The following is a 22819-nucleotide window of genomic DNA, read 5'->3' as shown; positions in this document are numbered from 1 at the left end:
CTCACATTTAAGGGTCTAGCTTGTTCTAAGCATTAAGGAAAGCTGGGAGAGGCAGAGGCAAACATCTACCCCATGTTGTTATTCTGACAATTTGGTAGGAATGATCCTATTTCTGATGCTTCTTGGTACAAGAACTCTGTAGAGAGGAGGAGAGATGTCCTGGCTGAGAGATCTGACCTGGCAGCTGTAGAATGTGTTAGGTGTGGTGGTAACAATGCTGGTGAGCCCTGCCTGATACACTGTGCCTGCTGTTGTGGAAGGGGAAGGGCAAAGCTCTCTCATAGTACCTGTTACAGTTGATTGTGCAATAAAGCACAACAGTCTTTTTTTTGTATTGTAGACAAAGACTGATTAAATTGGTGGAAAAAAAAGAAATGAAGAGTGTTCTGGCAAGGAGCCTGAGCATGTGGCTTGCTTGGTGTAGTCAATGACAGAATTTCCTCATCCTACCAGCAAGAATAACCTATGTGAAGGATTTTGCTAGGGACCATGTATGGAGCCAGACACAGACTCACATTGTGGAGGTTTGGGGTTGGGTTTTTTCTTCCCCCATACAGCTGTCTAGATTAAAAAAAAAAAAAAGTAAAAAAAAAAAAGTTCATCCTCTAACTTGGCTTTTTGCTTTTACTTGAAAGGTGTTTCCTTTCTATAGCACAGTTTACTCTTGTTATATTCCAAAATTAAACACAACAGCAATTGTATGAGTACTTTGTATATCCATTGTGTTGATTAGTCAGCGATTCTGAATACCTCTCTTTTCCTATAATTTCTGTTACAGGTAACATAGAATACAGCTGCCCAGCAACGAATGAATGTGAAATCACAAAGCGCAGACGCAAGTCCTGCCAAGCCTGCCGCTTCATGAAGTGTCTAAAAGTTGGCATGCTGAAAGAAGGTAAGACTGGTCAAGTCAATATGTATCTCTCTGCGAACATGTGCAACAGTTGTAGGGCAACTGGTAAAGAAGACAGATAGGTGAGTGTTCTAACCAGTTACTGTAAAGGCAGTTTTCATGTATACTTGCTCTTCCTGACCATCTGTTTCTAAGCTATGGAATCACGGTGTATGTACATAGAGTTCATCTTCTCTGGAATATTTCAAACTGCATGTAGTATAGCAAGATGTACCCCAGCATTTGTTCTCCTTCAGCAGGTAACTAATAGAAGAATCATCAGAGTATATCCTCTCATTTTCCTTAAATGCTTTAACACCATGAATTCTCAAAGATTTCTTTCCTCCAGTCCTTATCCACTGTTTCTGGCAGAAACACACACTGTGCCTTCTTTTCCCCTATTTTTACTCTGTTGGCATTTCATCAGGACAAACGAAAGGGTTACTTCTCAATTAAGCAAGTATAAATATTGAGTGTGTCTACTGAAGTTACTGTAGCAACACTGGAGCAAATAATGGCATACAGAAGAGTAGTATCCACCCCTCTTTTTTTTTTTTTTTCTTTTCTTTTTTCCCTTTTTTTCTAAAAAGCATGTGAGAACCTCTGCCCCTCAGTGTAAGTATATGTTGAGTGTTTCAATTAATCAGTTACATTTTGAAGATCTTGAATAACTTGTAAATAGAAGAAAACGTTTCCAAGAAACAGTACTATCTTGCCTGGAACTTGATTCATCAATGTTACAGAAAGAACAGTTTCTTAAACCTTGGTCACGTGCTATGCACTTCTGTTGCTGTTAATGTATATGCAAAAATATACTTTTATGTGCATGTATTGTATACATTATTGTTGTAGTGCACTATTACCACCAAGAAAGAATAACAGAAGATGTCATGGACTTCTGAGCTAGATAACCTTTCAAAATGGAATCAACGTAATGTTTTCTAAATATTGTCTTCACTGGAGAGTGCTTGGTGTTAAGCAACCAGTTTAAAATAGTCCCATGCAATTTTTCTTTGTCAATGCTTAAAAAGTCAGCTCTAATAGATGGCCGATTTTTGCAGATCGTTTGATGGTAATTTAGAACAGGTTTGATATACAGCTATCAGTAAAATCCAAGAACAATACAGACCAGTGGAGAGATGATGGACAAATTAGGCCTATCACGCACCTACAGACATATTCTTATTGGATTATACTTACTAAGAATAAACCCAGTTCTGTGCAACTGCTTTGGCAGATGCTATGATCCTGTGAGCCAAATCCTGCTGTCCTTAGTCTTACTTGAGCAAAACTCCTGTCAGATTCAATGGGGATTTTGCCTCAGTAAGAACGGCAGGATTTGACCCTCCCTTCCAGTGATGGTGGGACAGTTCTTTATTTGCCAAAATCCTCATATAACTGACCACTAGGAGCAGTTAACTTAAAGGTTAAATTGTGATGCTTAGATAAACTGTAGAAAGCAATAAATGTGTGAGTATGGCACCTTTTGAAAGGGGCTGTGCTGCTTAACATCTTTTTTTAGTAAGTTAAGACCCTGTATCACTAGTAACCTAATTTACAGTTATGTTGAGCAACTTGATTGGAAACAAAACAGTGCTACCAAGAGTACATACAGGTTAATTAGACCTTCCTTTTAAATTTTGAGGGCACCATTGCACATGCATTAACATATGTATTTAAAAATCTTGTCCGTGTGCAGCTTCTGGGACTGCATGAGGAAATGAAGTGACTCTTCTACAAATGAGTAATTATCTGTTACCAAAATTGTGTGCGGCTTTACTATGTTTCTGCGTACAGTTTTGCTAACAGATAATTTAGTTGGGCAAATCAGATGCACGTTGTGAATCAGATTTTTTGCACAAATTATTATCCATGGATGCAAATCAATCCCACAGTTTGTTGGTTTTTTTTGATCAGGAATTCATAAATTGTTTACCCTAAAAGTACATACCTTTTTCTGAATGTTCTACAATGACAAAATAGCTAACTCCTTTGTAAAGAAGGTTCCTTTGCTAGGCCCGCTGCTGGGCACACCATAGTTTTTCCACTCTTACTGTGTGAGTTTTTCTGTCAAAACACAGTAAGATTTCTATGTATTTTTAATTACTGAGTCTTTTCATTTAAGGAAGAGTTAGCTTATGTTCTTTTCAGGTATTGCTTATCTGCCACCTTATAGGACAACCTAAAAGAATTTACAAGGGCGCTTTGTTTTCTTTCCGACTTTAGTGGCCACATTTATTTTTGAAACCATACTGATTCATAGTACACTTTTACGGTTGTACTTGGATTAGAGATACTTTTTTCTTTTGTTGTTCTTGGAAGGTGGTTTTGGAGGCAGGTGTTGTTTTTACCTATGGGAAAGTCTGGAGATGAGTTTTTGTCTTTGACCACATCCTTTATGCACTGAGTGAAGAATGATGATGTGCTTTACTTCTTGCAGGTGTAGTAAAGTGATGTAAATTTATTGATTAGCATGGACTTACACGGAGCTGAAATAATTGCCTCTGTATCTTAAATGTTTCTTTATGTACAGACAAGGGTTTCAGTCCCATGCAGCATGTCAGAGATCATGCTGCAGTAAATCTATTCAAATGTAAACCTGTTCAATTCAATTACCAGTTTGTAATAAAATTTGCTGCTGCAGCCTCCACGTTTGTCACAGCAGTCTCTACATGCTGATGGCACAGCATGCCTGGAAATTGACAGCCTAAATCTATTTACAAAAAAAATTTAGCTGCAGACCTGAAATAAAATCAAGTTTAAACAGCTTTGAGAGAAGCATCATATTCCTTACAAGAACTTCTGCACATCTGCCAGTGTGCATCTTCTCCAGAAATCTTATCCTGTTAGTGGGGAGTTTTCTTCTAGAAATTTTCCTTAACAAACAGTTGTTAAAAGTAATCCTAAGTGAAACATTGATCAGGCATTTTGCTTTCCTTCCCGTTTGGAAGGACTTTATTACATTGTCATTTTGTGAATTGTCATATAAAATTCATGATAGAAATCACAGTGCCTGGAAGAAGATCCTGAGTTTTATTTTAGCTTTTGGGGCAAGGTCCGAAACCCACTTACAGAAAATATATAGAGTGGCTTCTCTTACGACAGCTAGATGTTAAATCATTTATTGTGGGAAGATAATGGTGCTTTTCATCTAGCATCCAGTGTTTCTGAGAGAGACCTAGTGTTAGGGTTTTGGAGTTGTGTCTTGGGGTCAGTTGGGTTTCTGGTCACACACAATACAGGTTGAACGGGGAATTTCTGTACATATTCTCAAGCATGTCAGTGAGGCATAGCCAGCAACACCTAGATCAAGGTTCTTAACAAGTCACAGGCCAGAAGCTAGAGAAGGAAGGGTGAAGCAATGTCATACTGGGCTGAGCTGGGGTGGGATTGAAGTGCTGGGTCCTGTCTGCATCTCCTGTTGAGTAGCACAAGAAAGTTTCTGCAGACTGATTCAGAGGAACAGTTCATTTTGGTATAAGGCCACCCATGGACTGTTACTTGAAAACAAGTCTAGGTATATGGGTATTTTTGAGTATGTGTTACGCTTTATACTGAAGCTTTCAGCAGACACCGATGAGCTTTTAAGCACACAACAAATAGGTATCGTCTTTTCATTTGCTTTCCTGCATAATGGTTATTAGCAGTACAGCAGCGTACACTTTACTCAAGGAAGAAACGTTGCATTTTTCTGTTTTTAATTTTGTGTCTTGGTGTTATGAAAAACCAGATTTTCAAGGATCACAATTGGTTCTCCTGAAATATAGTTTCTTTGACTGTGCTTATGTTTTGGTGGATTCTTTCAGATTTACAAGAACAGATGAAACAACATAAAGATTCTAGTGTAGTTTACGGAAAAACTTTTCAAATGTATCCCTAGTGATTTCTTTAAATAATATTGCAAGTGCTAAAAGGGGGTATGGGGGTGTGGACAGGCAACAATTTGCCCTTTTTGAAAAAGAACACGTTTAAGATATTTTCTAGTTGGTTTTGTTTATAACCAGTCTTTAAAGTTTGGCCTTTCAGACTCCTTGGAAGCTGGTGATTAGTTTGCTTCAGGTGGTAGAATTAAATCTGCATTCACGTGTAAGATTGGGTGTTTTAGCTATTTTCCTTTTTATAAAGCTAGTTAGAGTGAGAAAAGGGTTTTGTTTTGTTTTTTTCTTTTCTAAGAAGGAAAATTGGATGTAAAACTGCCAAAGTTGATACGGGAAATCATGGGTAGATGTCTGTTTCTTATTTTTTTCTATTGCTAGTCAGTCTGGTTGAATTCTGCTTTTAATCCTCCATTAGTACTGTGTGCCTTTTAATACTGTCTGTGGGACTAAGTATAGTACCATGTGGCTATGATAGAAGGTATTATTCCTAGTATACTACAGATCTTGCTCAGAATAGCTGTCCATGTGAAATAATTCCACTGGAGTAATTATTCCAAAATAAAATTCCTTCTTGTTTCAGGTGCAGAGTTTGTTTTTTCAAGAGGTTATTCCATATGTTTCAGTTTTCTCCATGGAGGCAAAGTCATAGCCTCAATTTTTTCTGTCCCTATATTGTAGCAAGGTTAAAAATTATGGTTCAGAGGGGAACCTGTTGAGTGGCACTAACGCAGCTTTCAGACCATCTGAAATACTGTATCCTGTCTTGGCGCTCTCAGTTCTGAAACTTCTTACAGGACTTCGTACTTCTTACAGGACTGTTGACACCAAAACATCTCCTATGTATCTCTCATATCTGGTATCTGGACATTTTCAGAATTTTTTATGGGTTGTTTGCAGTGGCTGATCTGCATTGCTTGTTGTTTCAGAAAGTGTAGCTCATAAGTGGGTGATATATAGGGAATCAAATTTATTTGAAAAGCAAATTATAATGAAATGGCAGAAAATCTGGGTTGCTTCATGTATGTATGTTGTATTTTCCTTTGTGTGGAAATAGTGGAATATGTGGCTTTACAAATGATTATCGTTCACTTTGTACCCAGTTAGAATAGACAGTGACAGAATTCCAGCTTAATTAGTCCAGCTATTAAAAGTGGGAGGCCAGATCCTCACCTAGTATTAATGGAAGCTGGTGGAGCTACATTAGATTGCTGTTCATTTGGCGGGTTTAGCAATCTATGCTATGGGGAAATCGGTAATATACCTTTTTGTGTCTGTGAATCTTTTCTGTTGATAGTATATTAGCCGTCATTCAGGTTCTAAAAATGAATAGCAACTCTCCAAGCTCATCATCTGGCAATGCTGACTTCAGTGTAACTCTTCCCTCACAGTTAGCGTGTTGTATTCGCACTCCTCACTGAGTAGCTCTTAACACTTCTCATTTGTTTGTTTGCTTGGGTTTTTGAAAAAGGATTCATGCAGTCCCTCAAAGTGGCTTCATCATCCCTAGGGTGGTGTTAAGGCAGTAGTCAGAATCTGCCTTGTGTGCAAGGAAATTCTGTATTTTAAGTTTTTCTTGAGCCCTGATCTGAATAAAAGCAGTTATTGACAGTTTTTAAGATGCTTGAACATTTCAGATGGTCACAGTACTGCAATGAACCAGATTATTACAAATTAGTTAAACTTTTTTTTAAATGCTAGAATTGCTTTTTTCTAAAGTATTTCTGCTTCACGCTTTGAGAGATTTCATTCATTCAAATATAAGGATACTTTTTTTTTAAAGATGTCTGTATTTTAAAGATGTGTGTATTTTAAAGTATAAATTAGTGAGTTTATTATGCAGAGGTTACCGTATGAACATCTTTGGCTTGTGTTAAGCAGCAAATCAGATTAAATTATTTTATTGATCTTTTCTGGGTTTGACAGTCTATGCAAATGAATCCACTACAGCAAGGAGAACAGGCAGCTTGAGTTTCTTCTTACATAAAGAGGTGGGTGATATGCACAGGGGCAGATTAATGGATTCACTCTCAAAATAATAAATAAAACTAAGCAATCTTCTTTATTAACTAAGGATGTGTAACCACCTGTGTTTTAGGCTAGCCAAAAAAAACCTGCTTAATAGGTTTCCTCTTACGAAAAGACCTGTGCATAAGACGTTGGCAAGGTAAATTTCTCTTGCAAGTCTAATACCGTTAGTCTGCCAAGAAGAAAGCAGAAATTATTGTGGAGGAAGTTTTAGTTTCTGCTGCCTTCAGAAATTAGAACAAAGGGAAGGAGAAAGCATTAATGGTATTCAGAGAAAATATTTCTGTACAGGATGACAGTTAATAGAGCGGCGTTGACCTCAGTGATATTTCTTATGCTCTCTATTGTGATATTACACTTAAGGAGCTCCTTCATTAATGCAGGATATTAAACAAAGCTTCTGTGTCATAACATCAAGAGATAGCACGGTGCGTCTTCTGTTGAAGTCTCTTCTGAGTATCGACCCTTCTCTGTGTTTCAATGTATTATGAAGGAGTTTGCTTACTAGTGCAGATATTTTTTGAAAGTGTTCTTTTTCCCCTTCTTTTCCCTCCTTCCCCCCCTTTCCTCCTTTCTTCCCCCCTTTTCTACCCCTCCCCCTTTTCCCGTTCAATCCCTTTCCCCCTTTTCTTCTCCCCTTCTCCCCTTTTCTTCCTCCCTTCCCTTCTTTTCTTTCCCTCTTCCCCCTTACTTTCCTTTTCTTTCTTTCATTCAACCTGTGCTTGGTTTAATATATACTGGGACCTGTTAAATCTCCTTGGAAACAATAGAAACTAATCTCTAAGTGGTGTTGGTGTTCCTAAGTAGACCTCTTTCCTCCTAACCAAAATGTGGCCTGATAGCCCAGTTCCCACATTAGAACTGACAGCCCAATTTGTCTGCCCTAAAACACAGCTCATGACTATCCACTCTCTGTAACTGATGAGGAAGGACAAACTATTCGACTGCAGGTTAGTGTTTATAGTGAGCTCAAGCAACTAGCATTTCTATTCATCCATTACAAAAATGCTGAAGAAAAAGCAAATATTGGTGATGTGGATATTCTTCCTGGGTTTAGAAATCATGGAAGTGCCTACAGCTCAGACCAGCTGTCAGCCTCCTGAGAGGCTCTCGCTGTGCTTGTGTTGCAGTGTTGTGCCAGTCTGGTTTATGTTCTGCTTCTGAGCATTTTTGGTGCCCATAATCTCATTGGGAATGAAACAGGAAAGTCCCAGCAATTCACTGAACTCAGTCTTCAAACAAATTTTCTCTCTTTTTAGATACATTTTTGTTTTGCAGTTGTCTTTTTATACAAATAAACCACTTCGATAAGAAAGGCAGTACAAAGTGAATGTAGAGAAATCTGGATCATTTATGTGTCTGTATGTAAGAACTATTTAGATTTCTTGGCTTTCCACAGATTTGCGAGTGTACTTTTTTTGACGTTAGCATCTGCAGATTCAGGGTCAGAGCTCTTTGCTGGTGTTATCATCTGCACTTTCCTTGAGATTAGATGGTAGGCTTAGTTCTGCTCCCACAGTCACCACTGGCAAGAATCTCAGTGACTGCAGTTGTTTGCAGTTTTAGGCAAGCATCAATGAAGAATGAATTCAGCCTATAGTTACTTTGTAGTTTTGTTATTAAAAATAGTGAGTTTGAAAGATTTTGAATGAAATGAAAATCTGTGGTATTTTTCTTAGTGCACATACTTTACCTGTTACTTCCTCAGAATTAGGAAGAGTAGGTTCCACAGGTTCAAAACTCTACTTAAATTGGAACACCGTTAAAAATTAATCACCATATGATGAGAAAATATTAGTACAACCTGTGGTTAACTGAACAACCTCATTTGTCAAATTTCTCCTTTTGATCCTAAAATAAGGAAGCAGTATTTTTTTTAATTTTCCAGAAATCATAATTCCATTTTTAAAAGATACTCAGAGGATTTGGCCCCTGTGAACATTTGCACTGAATGTACAGTGACAGCGATGTAAGTGATAAGGGAAGGCAGAGACAAACCTTGAAGGATGTAGGACTGTGTATGACACGGTGTCTTTTCCTGTGGGCTCCCAGACAAACAGCAGCCTTTCGTTCTTGGTGTCAGCCACCCATAAACACATACATCAACATGGCACTGCCATTTATTGCATAATGCTTGAATTCTTATACTTGGGTCCTGACCTGTATTAAATAGAGGTTATTTTATAGAGTGTCATTAGTATTATTTGTATTCTTTGTTTCTGCTGTGCAGAATTTTGCACATCCCCTATTTGAGTGGAATAGGTTTAGCATTTGGCAGTGATGCGTATGCATAGCTCTGAAATGCCGCTTTGGAGCCAAGCCCTTTTTGTATTTTACTTAGCCCTTACTTGGGTGGCACTCATATCTCCTTAATAAGACTTTCACTGTGTAAAACCTTAGTAGAAACAACAGGATGTATTACGGTAGGATTATTTGGCATGAAGTGCTGAAATTGTGTAGGTGCTGCTAAATAGAACCCATGTGGTGGATGTACAGGCAGCTTTGGTGCTTGGGGGTGGATTGGCACCAAAAGCCTGAAGTTTGAGAACTCTCTTGTCCTCTTACCCAGCCAAAGCAATGGACATGTCGAGGAGCACTGAAATTACTATCAGCAGTTGTTACTTCTGACCTCATATGGTACTATCCCTCAAATATTTCACACTTCTAAATCTCTGCTGTCCTACAAAAAAAAAAAAGGTTTGAATCAGGATGATTTATTGGGATGGTGATGTAACTGAATCACAGCCTTCCTTCTGGTCAGTCATTGTCCTTTTTTAAGCTGGCGGTGTTTTTACCAGTCTTTGTCACTTCTACTCACTGAGTCACTATGTGAAGCTGGAATATTATTTCATTTGCAGTTTGTAATGTGGCTTTTGTGGTTGAAAGCCAACAGTCTGAAAACTGAAATAAATGTCATCTTCAGCAGTGAATTGTCATTATGTCAAACTTTGCCATGCTTACTAGCTGTTCTAGTAATAGAACTCATCTAACCAGCCTTTTCTTTTTTCTTTTTTTTTCTACTTTTTATTTTCTTTGGGTATTTATGTGACAGAAAAGGGAAACTAAAGTGGGGGGTGGAGTCTGTTTTCCTTATAACAGTGACTTAATATAGCTATTAATCTTTATAAATGAAAAACATAGCTTTATTTTAAGCCTCAATAGTCTTCTGTTAGATTAATGATTCTGGACAAAGTCAAACACAAGATACGTTAAATATATTCACTTACTAGACAATATCAATATTTTCCTGTTTGTCTTTTATTGTTCCAACAAAGTTAATATGTTTATCTGTTTTTCTCTTCTGAAGCATCTGGGTTTAGTTCCGAGGATCATCAGGTGTAAGATCAGATGTCTATTTGATTTACAGTTTTAATGCAGCAGATCCAAAAATGAACCCTCTCTACAACTTGCTTGCGTAGGATCTTACTGCAGTCCATGTTACAACAATTATTAAAATAGTTAATTTAGAAAAATTGAAATACTTTCTGAAAGAAAGTCCATGTGATACTATTTTATAATTGACAACTCCAGTCTGTGCCCTCAGTGGCAGAATTGTTGGTGTGCTGTAAATGTTTTGCAGCAAAACTGCTTGACTAACAAGAGAATGTTGGTAGCTTGCTGCATGCTGAGCACATGCAGACCCTAGGAATCAATAACTAATACAAGACTATCATTCTCATCCTTTGTCTCCTTTTCTTTCCTTTTTCTAGCCAAGAGGTAGTCCATACAGCAATGCTGTTCTTGTCATTTTTGGTCAGCCACGTCAAAATTATTTATTACATCACCATTACCTTTTGTCTCTTTCTAATACTCCTTTTCAGTCCTCCTTTTCAGCGTGGGTAGCTGACTGAAGAAAGGCTTTCCAGACGGGCCATGTCTTTTGTTCCGGTCTGAATCAAACAACAGATCAGTCTTATATCATTTGTTAAACAGTTGTACAGCCACACGTTGCTTTTCATGATAACTGCCAGATTGGGTTTACAATGGTGCCCGGTGTCTACATTTCCTAAGTTCTATCTCATTTTCATATTTTCTATAATTCAATGAAAGCTTAAGAAATGGGCACCTTAGATTTCGTTGTGTGGTCAGTCCCGAGGTTTATCCACTGAAATACAAGAAAAGGATATAAGTCACCGGAGCTACTGCATTTCTGCATATAGTTTGTGGAATCGGTTAAGGTAAGATGACTTAAGAGATGGCATAAATATACTTGGGATTTGGATTGAGGGTATGCGCCCATGATTGTTGAATGTTAGAAGAGGTTTTGCTCTGAACTGATTTTTACGTTCACAAGCCACCCGCTGGTTTCTCTGTCAAACTTTTAATGAAAGCTCTTAAGCTTCCACTTTCAAGACAGATTAGACTGCTAAATATGGAAATAAGAAAATGAATGTTTTCCTTAGAAAGCAGAAAGCTGTTTTAAAATACAGGTTTAAATGTATTTCTTTTGTGAATTCTCACTCAAAGATGTACTGGAAAAGTTTCTGCTAATCTATACCTCTGATGAAGGATCAGGCTGAGAAGGGAAACTTTTAAATGTAATGATCTTGCTATGAAGGGACTGAATAGGCTCCTCCTTTGCAACAGCCCTCAAGAGCATCACCCCAAACCACAAATCTGTTGACTGTATGCCAGAGAAAAAGAGAAGTTGGAACACCTTTCAGTCTGGTGTATACAGGTGTTGCCTTTGCTGATGCTTTTCATCTGACAGAGCACGCCACACGCCCCGTTGCTTGGTCTTGTGTGAAATGCAAAGGAATGCAGTAATCAGAGAACAAAGCCACAGGCTAGCTAAGATGACATAAGATTCTTCTGTCTTCCCTTTTTATCTTCTCTCATTTTCATGATTTTCTATTCTTTTTCCTCTTCGCACCACAGTTGTATCCCAAGAATGCTGATGAGAAAACAGTTGCTGCAAGCACATATCCTCCAGGCAGTTTTTTTCTGGCCAGGTGGGAGAGAGAATCATTAATTTCTTGAGGTTCTCGTTACCTGACCTGCACTATTTTGTGAGTATTAGTCAGGCTGAATGACTGTATTTCCTCCTGGGCATCCTGGTATTGCTGGAGATACCCATGCTGGCAAGATACTTCAGCTCATCTCTAATTAAAATACTTGTTATGAAGTATTCTTAAACACGGCTGCTTAATGAAGTTAGAAAAAGCATTTGGATGCAGAGTGTGAAGGCTTCAAACGCTGGAGTTCCTCTCTAGGGAGATGTCTGCAATCAGAAAGCATTCTGAACGCCAGCAATCCGTCCCATTTTGTTCCCATTTGTTTTCTCTAATTTCCTGCCTTTTTTTAATGCTGGTTAGCTGAAATAAGTTGTCTTTCCCTCCTCTCCATGGTTCCCTCTCCCTTTATGGAGTAGCCCGTGACACATGCCTGTAAAGTGGCTTCTTGGGAATTTGCAAGTAGTTGAATGTGTTATCTGATTAAAGGGATGTATGTGTCTTTAATTCTCATCTGCAGTTCCACCTTTAACCCCATCTGTTAAAGTGGAAAGGAGTTGAGAGTTAGCATCCCAGATTCAACCCAGATAACCTGCAGTGTGCACATGTGAGTGCTTTAACTCTTTGGTTGTGCTTGAAAACTACATACTTAATTAGTGACAGATTTGATAGGAAAATGTGGCAGGTCTGATACAAGGCAGGTGAATTGTTTTAACTTGTTGATATGCTTAAGGTAGGATAATTTAGTTCTGGCTTCACCTTTTATATTGAAGAACGAATGAACATACAGTTGGGTGACACAAACAAGTATAACGTCTTGTTTGTGCATGTGTAATTTTTTTTCCTTTTTTTTTTTTTAAACAGACCGGTCTTGCTTAACAAAACTGGAGGGAAAGTTCAAACCCTCATTTGTGTTACGTATACTCTGTTTATGAGTAGGACGCTGAGATACATGGTTGGAAATGATGTTGCAATTTTGGCTGAGATTTTTAGATAACCCTGAATAATAAAGAAGAACTTATTCCACTGAAAGATTAAAAAAGTAGATGACATGAGTGTCATTTTCATTATATTTTGCTAATATTATGCATTTTCTGCAGAACAGTGTGATTGTGACATTTCCTGTGCTTTACAGACATATAACATAGGTGACTAGAATACTCTAATGCATTTGGACCTGCAGTTGTTTTCATCTTTCTTCATTTTCTTTCCTAACTTTCAAATACTCTTAAAACACTGAAATGATTTTCAGTATCCCAGATCTATCCCTGTTCTCTGAAAGCTAGAGCCAAATTCTTCCCCCACTTACATCTGTTCAGCTCTGGTGGTTTCACTTACGCTGCGTGGCTGTAACAATGCAGGATTTGTCCTAATCTGCCCTTTCTTTTCTGATGGAGAATATGCACATGCAAACTGAACACGAACGCAGTAAGTTGAACTGCAAATAGAAAAAAACAGTAAAATATATATGTGGTGTGTGTGTACTCAAATAGAGGGAGATAAATAGCACACAGATAGGTTTGATAGTATATCTACTGTACATAATATTGTAAATGGTATCTTGCTGTGCTGGAATCTAGGCAATATGAGTTCAGTACTAAAGTGTTCAAGTTGCACCTGAGCTAGCTGGAGCCTGCCAGCCTCTGCAAGCCCACTGAGAGCATCTGTCTCGCCACCACCTTGCTCACGCTGTGTCCTCTGCAGGCTCTCCGATTCTTCCGACTATGAGCATAAATCATCCACCTGTCAGGAGCTCTAGCTGCCTGGATTATGCAATGCCTGCCTTCATTTGGAGATGGTGTGAGCAGAAGATTGCGGCAAATGGTTTGCATTCATTTTAATGTTGTTCCAGCATCTCTTCAGCTTTAATGAGGGTTCAGGGTGGTGACGACTCCCTGAGACAATGAAAGTCCTAGAGACCCCAGTTTGCTTTGTACATTTGTATAGCCTAGTTTAGATATATTTTTTTTTGCTTTTTTCCCCTTTTTTCTTCCCCGCCCCCTCCAAGAAATGAATGGCTTGAAAATTGAGGCAGAGAACTGGTACTGCACAAAGCCAGCTGTCCACAGCTCTGTTTTTTGGCCTTGTAATACTTCCCTCCAGCTGAGCAATGAAGAATTTAAAAATCAGTCTTGTTTAATGTTGATTGTCCATTTGTGCTGTCTAAAGCTGCGTAATGCTTAGTTGCTTCACTTAAAAATCCTACCTTTGCAATTTGTTCTGTTACAGTTATATTGGATTACAGTTGGATTATCAAGTGTGGAATACCATGTTGCATATCCCAAATTTAAAATACAGCTCCTGTATATAAAGTTCTCCTCTTACTAACAAGAAAAAAAAAATAATAAAATTGCCTGTCAGTAAAATTGTCCTGTTTCAGCTTGCTAGACCTGAATTAATCAAATTCTTATTAATTCATAATTTTAATCATGAATTGTAGGCAGAAAAAATATGGGTATTATATTGTTCATATGTATAAAAAGAAGAAAAAAATGGAGGTTGTAAGAGAAAAGCAGTGCAGATCCTTTCAGAAGCGATAAAGGTAAGTTGCACCTTCACACCTGTAGTAATCTGTCCCTAACTTCAAAAGAAATTCCACCAGATCCTTGCAGGTACAGCCTTTAGACTGTAGTCTTATATGACTGTCACTGATGTTACACGCCTGAAAACACTAGGTAGTACTAATAATGAAATACTTACTTTTAATACTAGTCAGTAGTTAGTAGAGGAGATCCACATTTGGTATCTTAGCACTACAGGTCCACTGTTTTCAGATATTTAAGGAAACAAACTCGTTTAATAACCTTGAAAAATATTGTGCTTGTGCAACGTGATTTTTTCTGTAGTGAATGTGTCAGGAGCTCGGTAACGGTTTTTTCAGCGAATATTTGTTGTAAGTTTTAGAGCATTCCTTTGATGCAGACGGTAGTATCCCCATTTTACAGTGTTTAACCTAAGACAAAGCGAACGAGAGTTGCTTGGTAAAAATGGCACGTGTTGTTAGAGGCACAGCTAAAAGTGGAACTTCTGCTCTGAGGTTAATGTCTCATTCAGCCTGAGAGTTCAAAGTCCAGTTGTTGCCACCCCTTTCTCACCCAGTGACTGAAAGAGAGAAAGCTTTGTTGCTTGTTGGTTTGGGGCTTTATATTTCTTTCTATAACACTTGCCTTTATAGGGGGATTCCTCAATCAGCTACTGACAAAAAAAATCCTAAAAGGTGAAGTCAAACTAAGGCCAGCTTTTTTGAAGGGGGGGGGGGGGGGGCGGAAAAAAAGCGCTGTTTCAATGCACCCACGTGTTCCTGTTGATATTAATGGAAGGTGCTTACACCCATGCAAAGGAATCCGTATTGCCAAAATATTTCAAATTTTTCTCTCGGTGAAGATTTCCCCAGCTGATTAGTACCATGGTGGCAGTTGAATGTGGAATACGTAGTGCTTCAGTCTGTGCCACAGTCTTGAATCGTAACAGTACTTGAGAGCTCTGCCTGTGCCTACGTTTTCCCCGCCTTGGTCTGAAAGCTGGAGAATTTCATGCAACCTGGTCATACTTAACTAGGACCACACAGGGCAAGGGAGATTTTTTAATAGGCTGTTTGGGAAGGAGTGAAGAGCCTAACGAATGAAGTGTGTAGACTTTTGAGTTCTTTACTGTGAGCCTTATTTGCTTCTGGTAACAAGCTAACCTCCTATGCCATTCCCTCCCCCCTCCAGTTTTAATTTGATGGAAAGCCAGCAGTACTGCAGTTTATGCAAAGCCTCCAGTGAACTCCAGAAAGATTATTATTTCTCACTTTGTCTTTACAGATAACTTAAAAATTTCATGCATCTGAACGTAGGATTATCTGAAGACACAAATGCAACACAACATTGGCAAAATCAGATGAAAAATTTCACTCTTTTAGCTAAGAAGAAATTAGATTTATCATCAGAAAAGCATTCTCTTTTCATTTTCTGAAAGGTGCTTTTTGACAGACCCTTTGCAGTGGACGTCATGCTCACAAAACATGCTGTCACAGGGCTATTTGAATATGGTGACAGGCTCATTATCATGTTGAAGACAACTGACAACACTGCAGACTAGAAATGGACAGGCTTGCCAATCAGCTGTTGAAAGGATTGCAGTTGAAATAGAGGTTTTTTTTGTTCTGAGAACAGTAGTACAAATTGACTACATTAATTCTTTTTATTATAGTTGCATACACTGTAGTTAAGGGTCCGTCACTGTTTCCATTATAAATCCCTGTTTTCAAGGGTTTATTAGTAGACCATAAAAAATGGTTCCTGTTGAAATTTTGCATTTAAAAATATATATTACCCTAACAGAACAAAATTTTTGTGGTAACTGTGTGGAGGAGGGAGGGCAGAGAAAAGAGGGATTGACTGATTTTTAGCTGAAAATTACATAAAGCTGAATGCATTATTATTTTTATAGCACCTTAGATGTCCAAGAGTTTTATAGACAGGTTTGTGCCTCAGGAGTTAACAATTTCAGGATGCAGTACTGCCAACACTTATTATGGTGTGGGATTTTCCTGGTAGTTTCATTGGAATTAGTAAAGCATTAAACGTTATCCACAGTAGTTGGTATTTGCAGATTCAGGTTGAGTAGTCAAATAATCTTGAACAGGTTTTTTTCCTTTTCTTGTAACTTAAAAGTGGCTGGGATCTTTGTTGTTTTGTTTTAATATTAATCTAGAAAGTTAAGTGATAACCTGAGATTAAGGGAATTTTGCATATATAAGTAGGGAATCAGCAGGAAATTTTGCATATATATAATAATAATCCAATTTGAAATGATGCTAAGATTCCGTCAAGGTACTCTAGTTACGTGAAGTGGGGAGTTAGGTGGCATTTATCTGCTTTAATGCAAAGTGGCAGTCTTGGGAAATCCTACTCGTCTTCTAACCATGGAATTTGCTGTTGTACCCAGGTGCGGGAGTTCATGCCGCTGGAGTTTCTGTAGTGACCTTAAAATATCTGTAGCCATTTACAGTGGTGTACTTCTGTGCAAACACAGAAATGTCTGTGTTTTGACAGGTCTGAACAGCTTACTGGTTATCTTCTCTTTAACTCTAGAACCAAAGATGTTCTTCTGAGGCCCTGAGAGCTCAGTCTGGCAGGTGTTCTTGGAGCACACCTTCATACCTCACACTGGTACAAAATACAGTGTCCTCAGTTGCTTTCTTCTGTAATATGCCGGTGATCCCACTGTTATGCCTCAGCAGCTTAAGGCAGGCCCCCAGGTTGTGGGGAGGGAGAGATGTTGTTTGTGCATCCAGGAGGATTCCTCTGTTTTGTCTAACAGCCTTGCCGTAACAGAGAGTGGGCTTTTCCCCTGGAGCTGGGATACCTCTTCATTCCTTCAGAGGGTGTTAAAACTGTGTAAGTGCTCTAAACCTGAAGGAACTGATGTTACATTTTCTGAGAGAAGAAGTCCAAGTTTGCTGGAGAAAAGGCATAGTGACCTACCTTCCTGCAGGAATAGGAGGCTATGAATCCTGAATGGGTGGAGCAAGACACTTCCAGGAAGCCTAGAAGGACAGATCTGAAAGTTCCATATAAGTTGGCCATATAACCTAGATGTAGGTGGCAGCGATGTGTGTATGTTGGCTCATGTATATTCAGCCCTGAGGTGGCTAACTTCCCCCATGCTCCGCACAGGAAGCCTGGATCTCTGTTCAGGTTCCAGCTCCACTTGGTGGATCAGATGGAAGAAGCTAGGCACTGTGGTATGTAGGAGGTACATACCCTTTTGTTGGATTCAGCTGTGAAGTGTAAAGTAAGATACTGAAATAGAAGGCGACCTCATGTAAACCCCCTTAAATTAATTTATCACACAGTCTTTAATATATTCACTAAATATTTGGTGTGAGGCTGATCTAGAAAGAAGACATGGCTTTGCCTAGTGTATTTTGCAGAGAGCTTTGCAAGAAAAAATAATTTTACTTGTAGTTCTGTGGCTTCAAACACTTGCAGGCTTAATTGACACTCATTTGATTACTTGATTTCAAAGCACAATCAATTACCTTAATGCATATCACTGTTCTCACAACTACGGTGATTGCAAAATTGTGAATGTAAAAATGGAAGTCACTTCTGAAAATTAAGTCTGCAGTCCAATTTGGAAAGTCAGAACTGTGACTCTCATGAATTACAGCACTACAGAGCAGAGGACTATATTGTCATATTGCCAGAGCTATTATAATATATCAGATCAATTGTATGCATATGTAAAATCTTTAAAACGTTTACTGCTTCTCTGATGAAGTCAGTCATCAGTTTCTAGGAAGAAACTTATTGAAGATACATCAACTAATGCAGGATGTTGAACCTAAAATGCAGCATTCAGCTGCAAAATATTCAGGAAGAATTTTTTGTCTTTTCATAAAATCATGGCTCTGTTGAAGTCAGTGACAAAGCTGCCGTTGATCTGGGGGCAGGCAGGTTTTCATGGAGAGGGTAGTTCTAGTGGTTACATCAGAGGATTGGAATCAAGACCAATTTCTATTCTAGAACAAGTTGCTTCTACTTTGTATGTCTCCAGCAAAAACATAATAGATAAAATAATACGGAGCTATCTCACTGGCATGTTGTGAGGCTTATTGAATTAATATTTATGGAACACTTCAAGATTCTTTGATAGAAAGTGCTATATAGCTGCATACTATTACAATAAAATCCTGAAAAGCAAATCAATCTGGAGTTAGCCTTATCTCATCCAGTCATAACTATCAGCTGCCTATCATGTTACAGGGAAAAAAACCCACAAAACTAGAAACAATTTTAAAGTATTTTAAAATCCTGCAATTATTTGGAAAACTCTGGGCTTAATATTTCAATTGACTTTTAGTTTTTATGGTGATAGGCCTTTCTTAAATACTTTCTCAGCTAGTTTCATAGTTGAAACCAAGCATAACAGAGTAACTTTATGTGGTTTGAGAGAGTAAGTTAATGTTTTCTTCTTATGCTGTAAATTGCTTCACAGAACACACATCCTATACCTAGCCTAGTAGACAAGTAAATAGCATTGTCTTTGAATCATTGGTTCCAATGATTCTTTGTATGAACAAGTATTATTGATTCATTGATGTGGGGCATTTTGTTGGCAAAGTGTTTTTATATTTGCTTTTGAAAATAGAACAAATATTCTTACCATTAAAAGCAGCATTGATTTGAAACGAGCTACACATGAAGGTGGACTAATGACCTAATTTTTCCTCGCATCAATCAAACTCTTATTACCTTAAATATCCCTCTGAAAAGTTAGCAGAAAGTCCTGAATAGCAGTCATTAAAGAGAGTATTATAAACAATGCTGCACAGAGGAAAAACCACCCAAAAAAGTGTACGTACTGAAGGGACATTGGTTGAATAAAATTATTCATATTGTGCAAACAAAGCAGCTTATTAAGTGTGTAACTTAATTTTGCCTATCACCAAGTGCAGGAAGAAAACTGAAATCTAGGCTATGAAGCCTGGAGGATATCGATGTTTTAGCAAAACAGCACAGGCATGGAATATTCTTTTTCCCCAGGACTGACCTAGTAAATTGTGCAAGCACCAGGAGAAATTTTGCCACCTGTCCCTTATAATCAAGGCCTGTCCCTTACTTAGTCTCATTTCAGTGATATAATTAAATGACACCATTTTCCCATTTATGTAGCATGAACATGCTGCCAGAATCCTATAGTCTTATCCAGGTACCCAGGAATGTGGCTTAATTTGTTTCATCTAAAGCCAAAAAAATAATCATTTGAACATGGTCCCTTGCCCTATTAGCTAACCCAGCGTGGTATATTAGAATACTATTGTTGAAGCATTCATTGCAAAAATCAATAATCCACTAGATGGAGCAGAATAGAAGTGTAAAAACTGAGTTAAGTCTGGTATTTTAAGAAACAGAATTGAGTATCAGAGTGGCAGGACTCAGATGAAACAGCAGAAAAATGCAACAGTAGCATTTTTGCAGTGTGCAGTTCTAGCAAATCAACCAGCTTTAGTCATTCATGGATTAACGTTACAGTCCTCCTTTGGTGGTTTCTGTTTTCCTGTAAGCAATTAAGGATTAATCTCTGCTCTAGAAAAGATGATGAGAAAATTTGAGGGAACAAAGATCTTTCTTGGAAAGAGAATGATTTTTTTTTTCCTTTCCAAAACCAAAAGCAATTTTTTTCATGGAGAAAAAAAATTGAAGTAGAAGACAAACAGTAAAAGGAATCATAAGGTTGGGAATCTGGTAAATGAAAGAAGGGAAAAGAAGTTCTTCAAACATCCTGAAGTTCATGTCTTTTGTTTTGAATTTCTTGAACATTTAAAATAGGATTTGAAAGCCCATTAGATATTGGAAAATAGTAAGGTGAGCATTTCTAGCTGTGCTATCACTTCCAGCCTGGTTGTCAAAATGAGTCTTTTTATGAAAGAATCATGGAAAATTCAGCATTGCATGCAGATAATGGTCTATAAAAATATGTAAAAAATTGATCAGGTTTTCTGCTTTTATGGTTTGGTATTGGTGAATATGTGAAATGTGGATAGCAGTGCTTCGTTTTTTTTAGAAGTTTCTGCAGTATTCTGAAGTCACGATCCCTACAGAAAACAAAGCATTATTGTTAACATAACTTGCTGTATTTTTTAATTAGTCACATTCCGTTATTCCTCTCTACCCATCTATAGCAAAGTCAAATTGCAGATTTTACTGAAACCTGCAGGTTGCAGGCTGAAAAGAAAGAGATGCAAACTGCGGGTTTAGGATTTGATGTGTTTTTGTTTAGAAGGAAGAGGGAGAAGTGAAAAGAAGGATGAGTCTGTCTTCTGAGTAAACAAGTCTACAGGAATAATGTCTTTAAAGTTGTACAGTATATGAAAAGTCCAAGCACTGCATGTGTATTTGTAGACAATCAGGATTTTCATTTAGGTGTTTGGTCAGCTGAGAGTCCCTGAAGTTTTATACTCTTTGAAACTGCTTTTGCCAGCAGCAAACATCTATGTCTAGTGGTTATTTTCCAGAAGTCATTACTCATTATTTCCTGGATAGGCTGAATTATCACAAACGTGGAGATTTTGGGTGTAAAATCACAACCTTTTACATATAAATGATCCTTACATTAGTATCTCCTTAAAAGATGTGTGGGTGATACGATGTTGGTGGCAATCGTATCAGCAAGTAGATTGATGAAGATGGCAGAAAATGCTCCTATCAGCACGATTTAGCCAGTTTCTACTGCCAGTATACCTAAAGTCTGCTTATTCTGTCCTAGGTCTCCTATGAAAAGGGGTGGCCGATGACGCCAACACGAAGTGGTGGTTTGATGGAAACATGTATGGGAAAGATTGCTCTTGGTGCTGGAGTTAGGTATTTTGCAAACACAAGGATGGTTATAGTCAGTATTTCAGAGAAACGGCTCTCAGATTTGGTTTGCTGACATCAGTAAATGTGCTGCTTTGTTGTCTAAGCAAGGCTTTGAACCCCGATCTCCAGAGGTGAAAGCCTTGGGCATTAACCGGTTGTAGTGTCTTACCCTCAGCTTTGTGTTTAATAAAATGCTTCAGGTAGATGCAGGTGAACTTTATTTGCTTAATGTCAATTGCTTTGCCGCCTTTGAACAAAGATTTGTAGGAACTTTGATAAATTAATTTGAAAGTTGTCCAGTTCCATAGTATCTTCTCCATATTTCTCTGTATCTAAAGCAGCATTCTTCAAATTACAACAGATAGGCTTCCAGAGATTAAAAATGGAGATTTGGAGAATCTATTTTCCTTTTTTTTTTTCTTTCTTTTTTTTAAATAGGCTTTCATAACAATTATAAGCTTCCCATGCTCAGCTCTAACTGCCCCCCCAGTGTTTCGGTGTGTTATGGCAGCACAATTTGAAGTGTTTTCATTCTCTGGAAAGGATTCTTATATGAAATTTTAGTTTTGAAGATGTGAAATATTCCTGTTACTTCCTGTCCTAAACTGCTGAACAACATCACTGTGAGCTGTCTGCTGGATTTCTCCCCATGCTTATTCTCTTTTTTTTCAAGGTATGATTGATTTGTGAAATACTTTGGGATTTGCTGTTGCTACAAAAATAGTAGGTGTTAACATTTGTAGTCATGCATGCAGTTTGGGAAAAGAATAGCCTGAACTTCTTGCATTACAAGATGTCTTTTCTCTCTCCTCTTCTCCTTCTCCCTTTCCTCTTACAAAACAAGTATTAGGTTTGTCCATCAACAGATGATTTTTTTCTTTATTTCTGCCAAGCATTCACATACACATTTAATTTAAATCAGTACAATATGTATAGAATGAATACGTTTTCTCTGAAATGTCAGTTTTAGTCAGTATGGCTGATAATTGTCAATTTTTTCTTAAATCTGTAAAGCTGTTCTGCTTTAGCGTGTTTGAACCAATGCATCATCGTGAGCTCATGGATTACAGTCCGCGAAAGTCTGTGTAATACAAGCTTGAGTTAGTGCTTCTCTCTTTCTTGTTCCCTATGTTGACCAGACCCCGAGAACCTTCAGAGGTCATGTTGGGACAGGATCTCCAAATGAGCCAGGAGCTGAGCAGGAGAGTTGTCCAAGTACTTTTAAAAAACAAGTGCCATCTTGGTGCACATTGGTTGTCACATTAGACTATAAGTAATCTTATTTCTATTCAACTGGCATTTTCCCTTACCCTTCACGTTACAAAAATGCGTATGTGAGCCTGAACTCTTTCCTTCATAATATTCCTTTTCCCTTCTCTCTGTTCCCAAGGACATCTGTTCTGGAACACTGTTTTTCAGAACCCATGAATGCCCATGGACTGGTCTCATGTTACTGAAATACAGAAGGTGTCCATGCTCAGCATATCTGAAGGAAATAATTTTAATCTCAGTTTTATCCTTTCCCTGTTCGGCAGTTTCGATGCTCACAAAGGGCTAATATCCATCAGTGGAAAGTTCTTCTGGGTGTTACTGGGGCCAGGCTGAAGATAATTACAAGATCATCCGCTGCAGCAGGCTTGGGCGCCAAGTAAACCCCTGGTTTTGTGAAGGGGGTAGAGGGTGGAAAGGGCATGAAGTCCTCTCATCTCTCTTCTTACCTCT

The 22819-nt window shown here is 38.1% G+C and overlaps 1 protein-coding gene across 17 annotated transcripts in view; it reads left to right on the top strand.

Moving 5' to 3' along the window:
* ESRRG (estrogen related receptor gamma) overlaps positions 1-22819 on the top strand; it is a 406419-nt gene that overhangs the window by 289744 nt on the left and 93856 nt on the right. For all 17 annotated transcript variants that reach the window (XM_037406050.1, XM_037406043.1, XM_037406044.1 and 14 more), the window contains one exon: positions 779-895. In XM_037406050.1, the coding sequence (XP_037261947.1) occupies positions 779-895 (117 nt within the window). The remainder of the gene's footprint in view (positions 1-778; positions 896-22819) is intronic.

Source organism: Falco rusticolus, chromosome 12 (genome assembly GCF_015220075.1).
Source record: "Falco rusticolus isolate bFalRus1 chromosome 12, bFalRus1.pri, whole genome shotgun sequence".
In the NCBI taxonomy this organism is placed as follows: Eukaryota; Metazoa; Chordata; class Aves; order Falconiformes; family Falconidae; genus Falco; species Falco rusticolus.
This window is presented reverse-complemented; position numbering and strand designations above follow the sequence as displayed.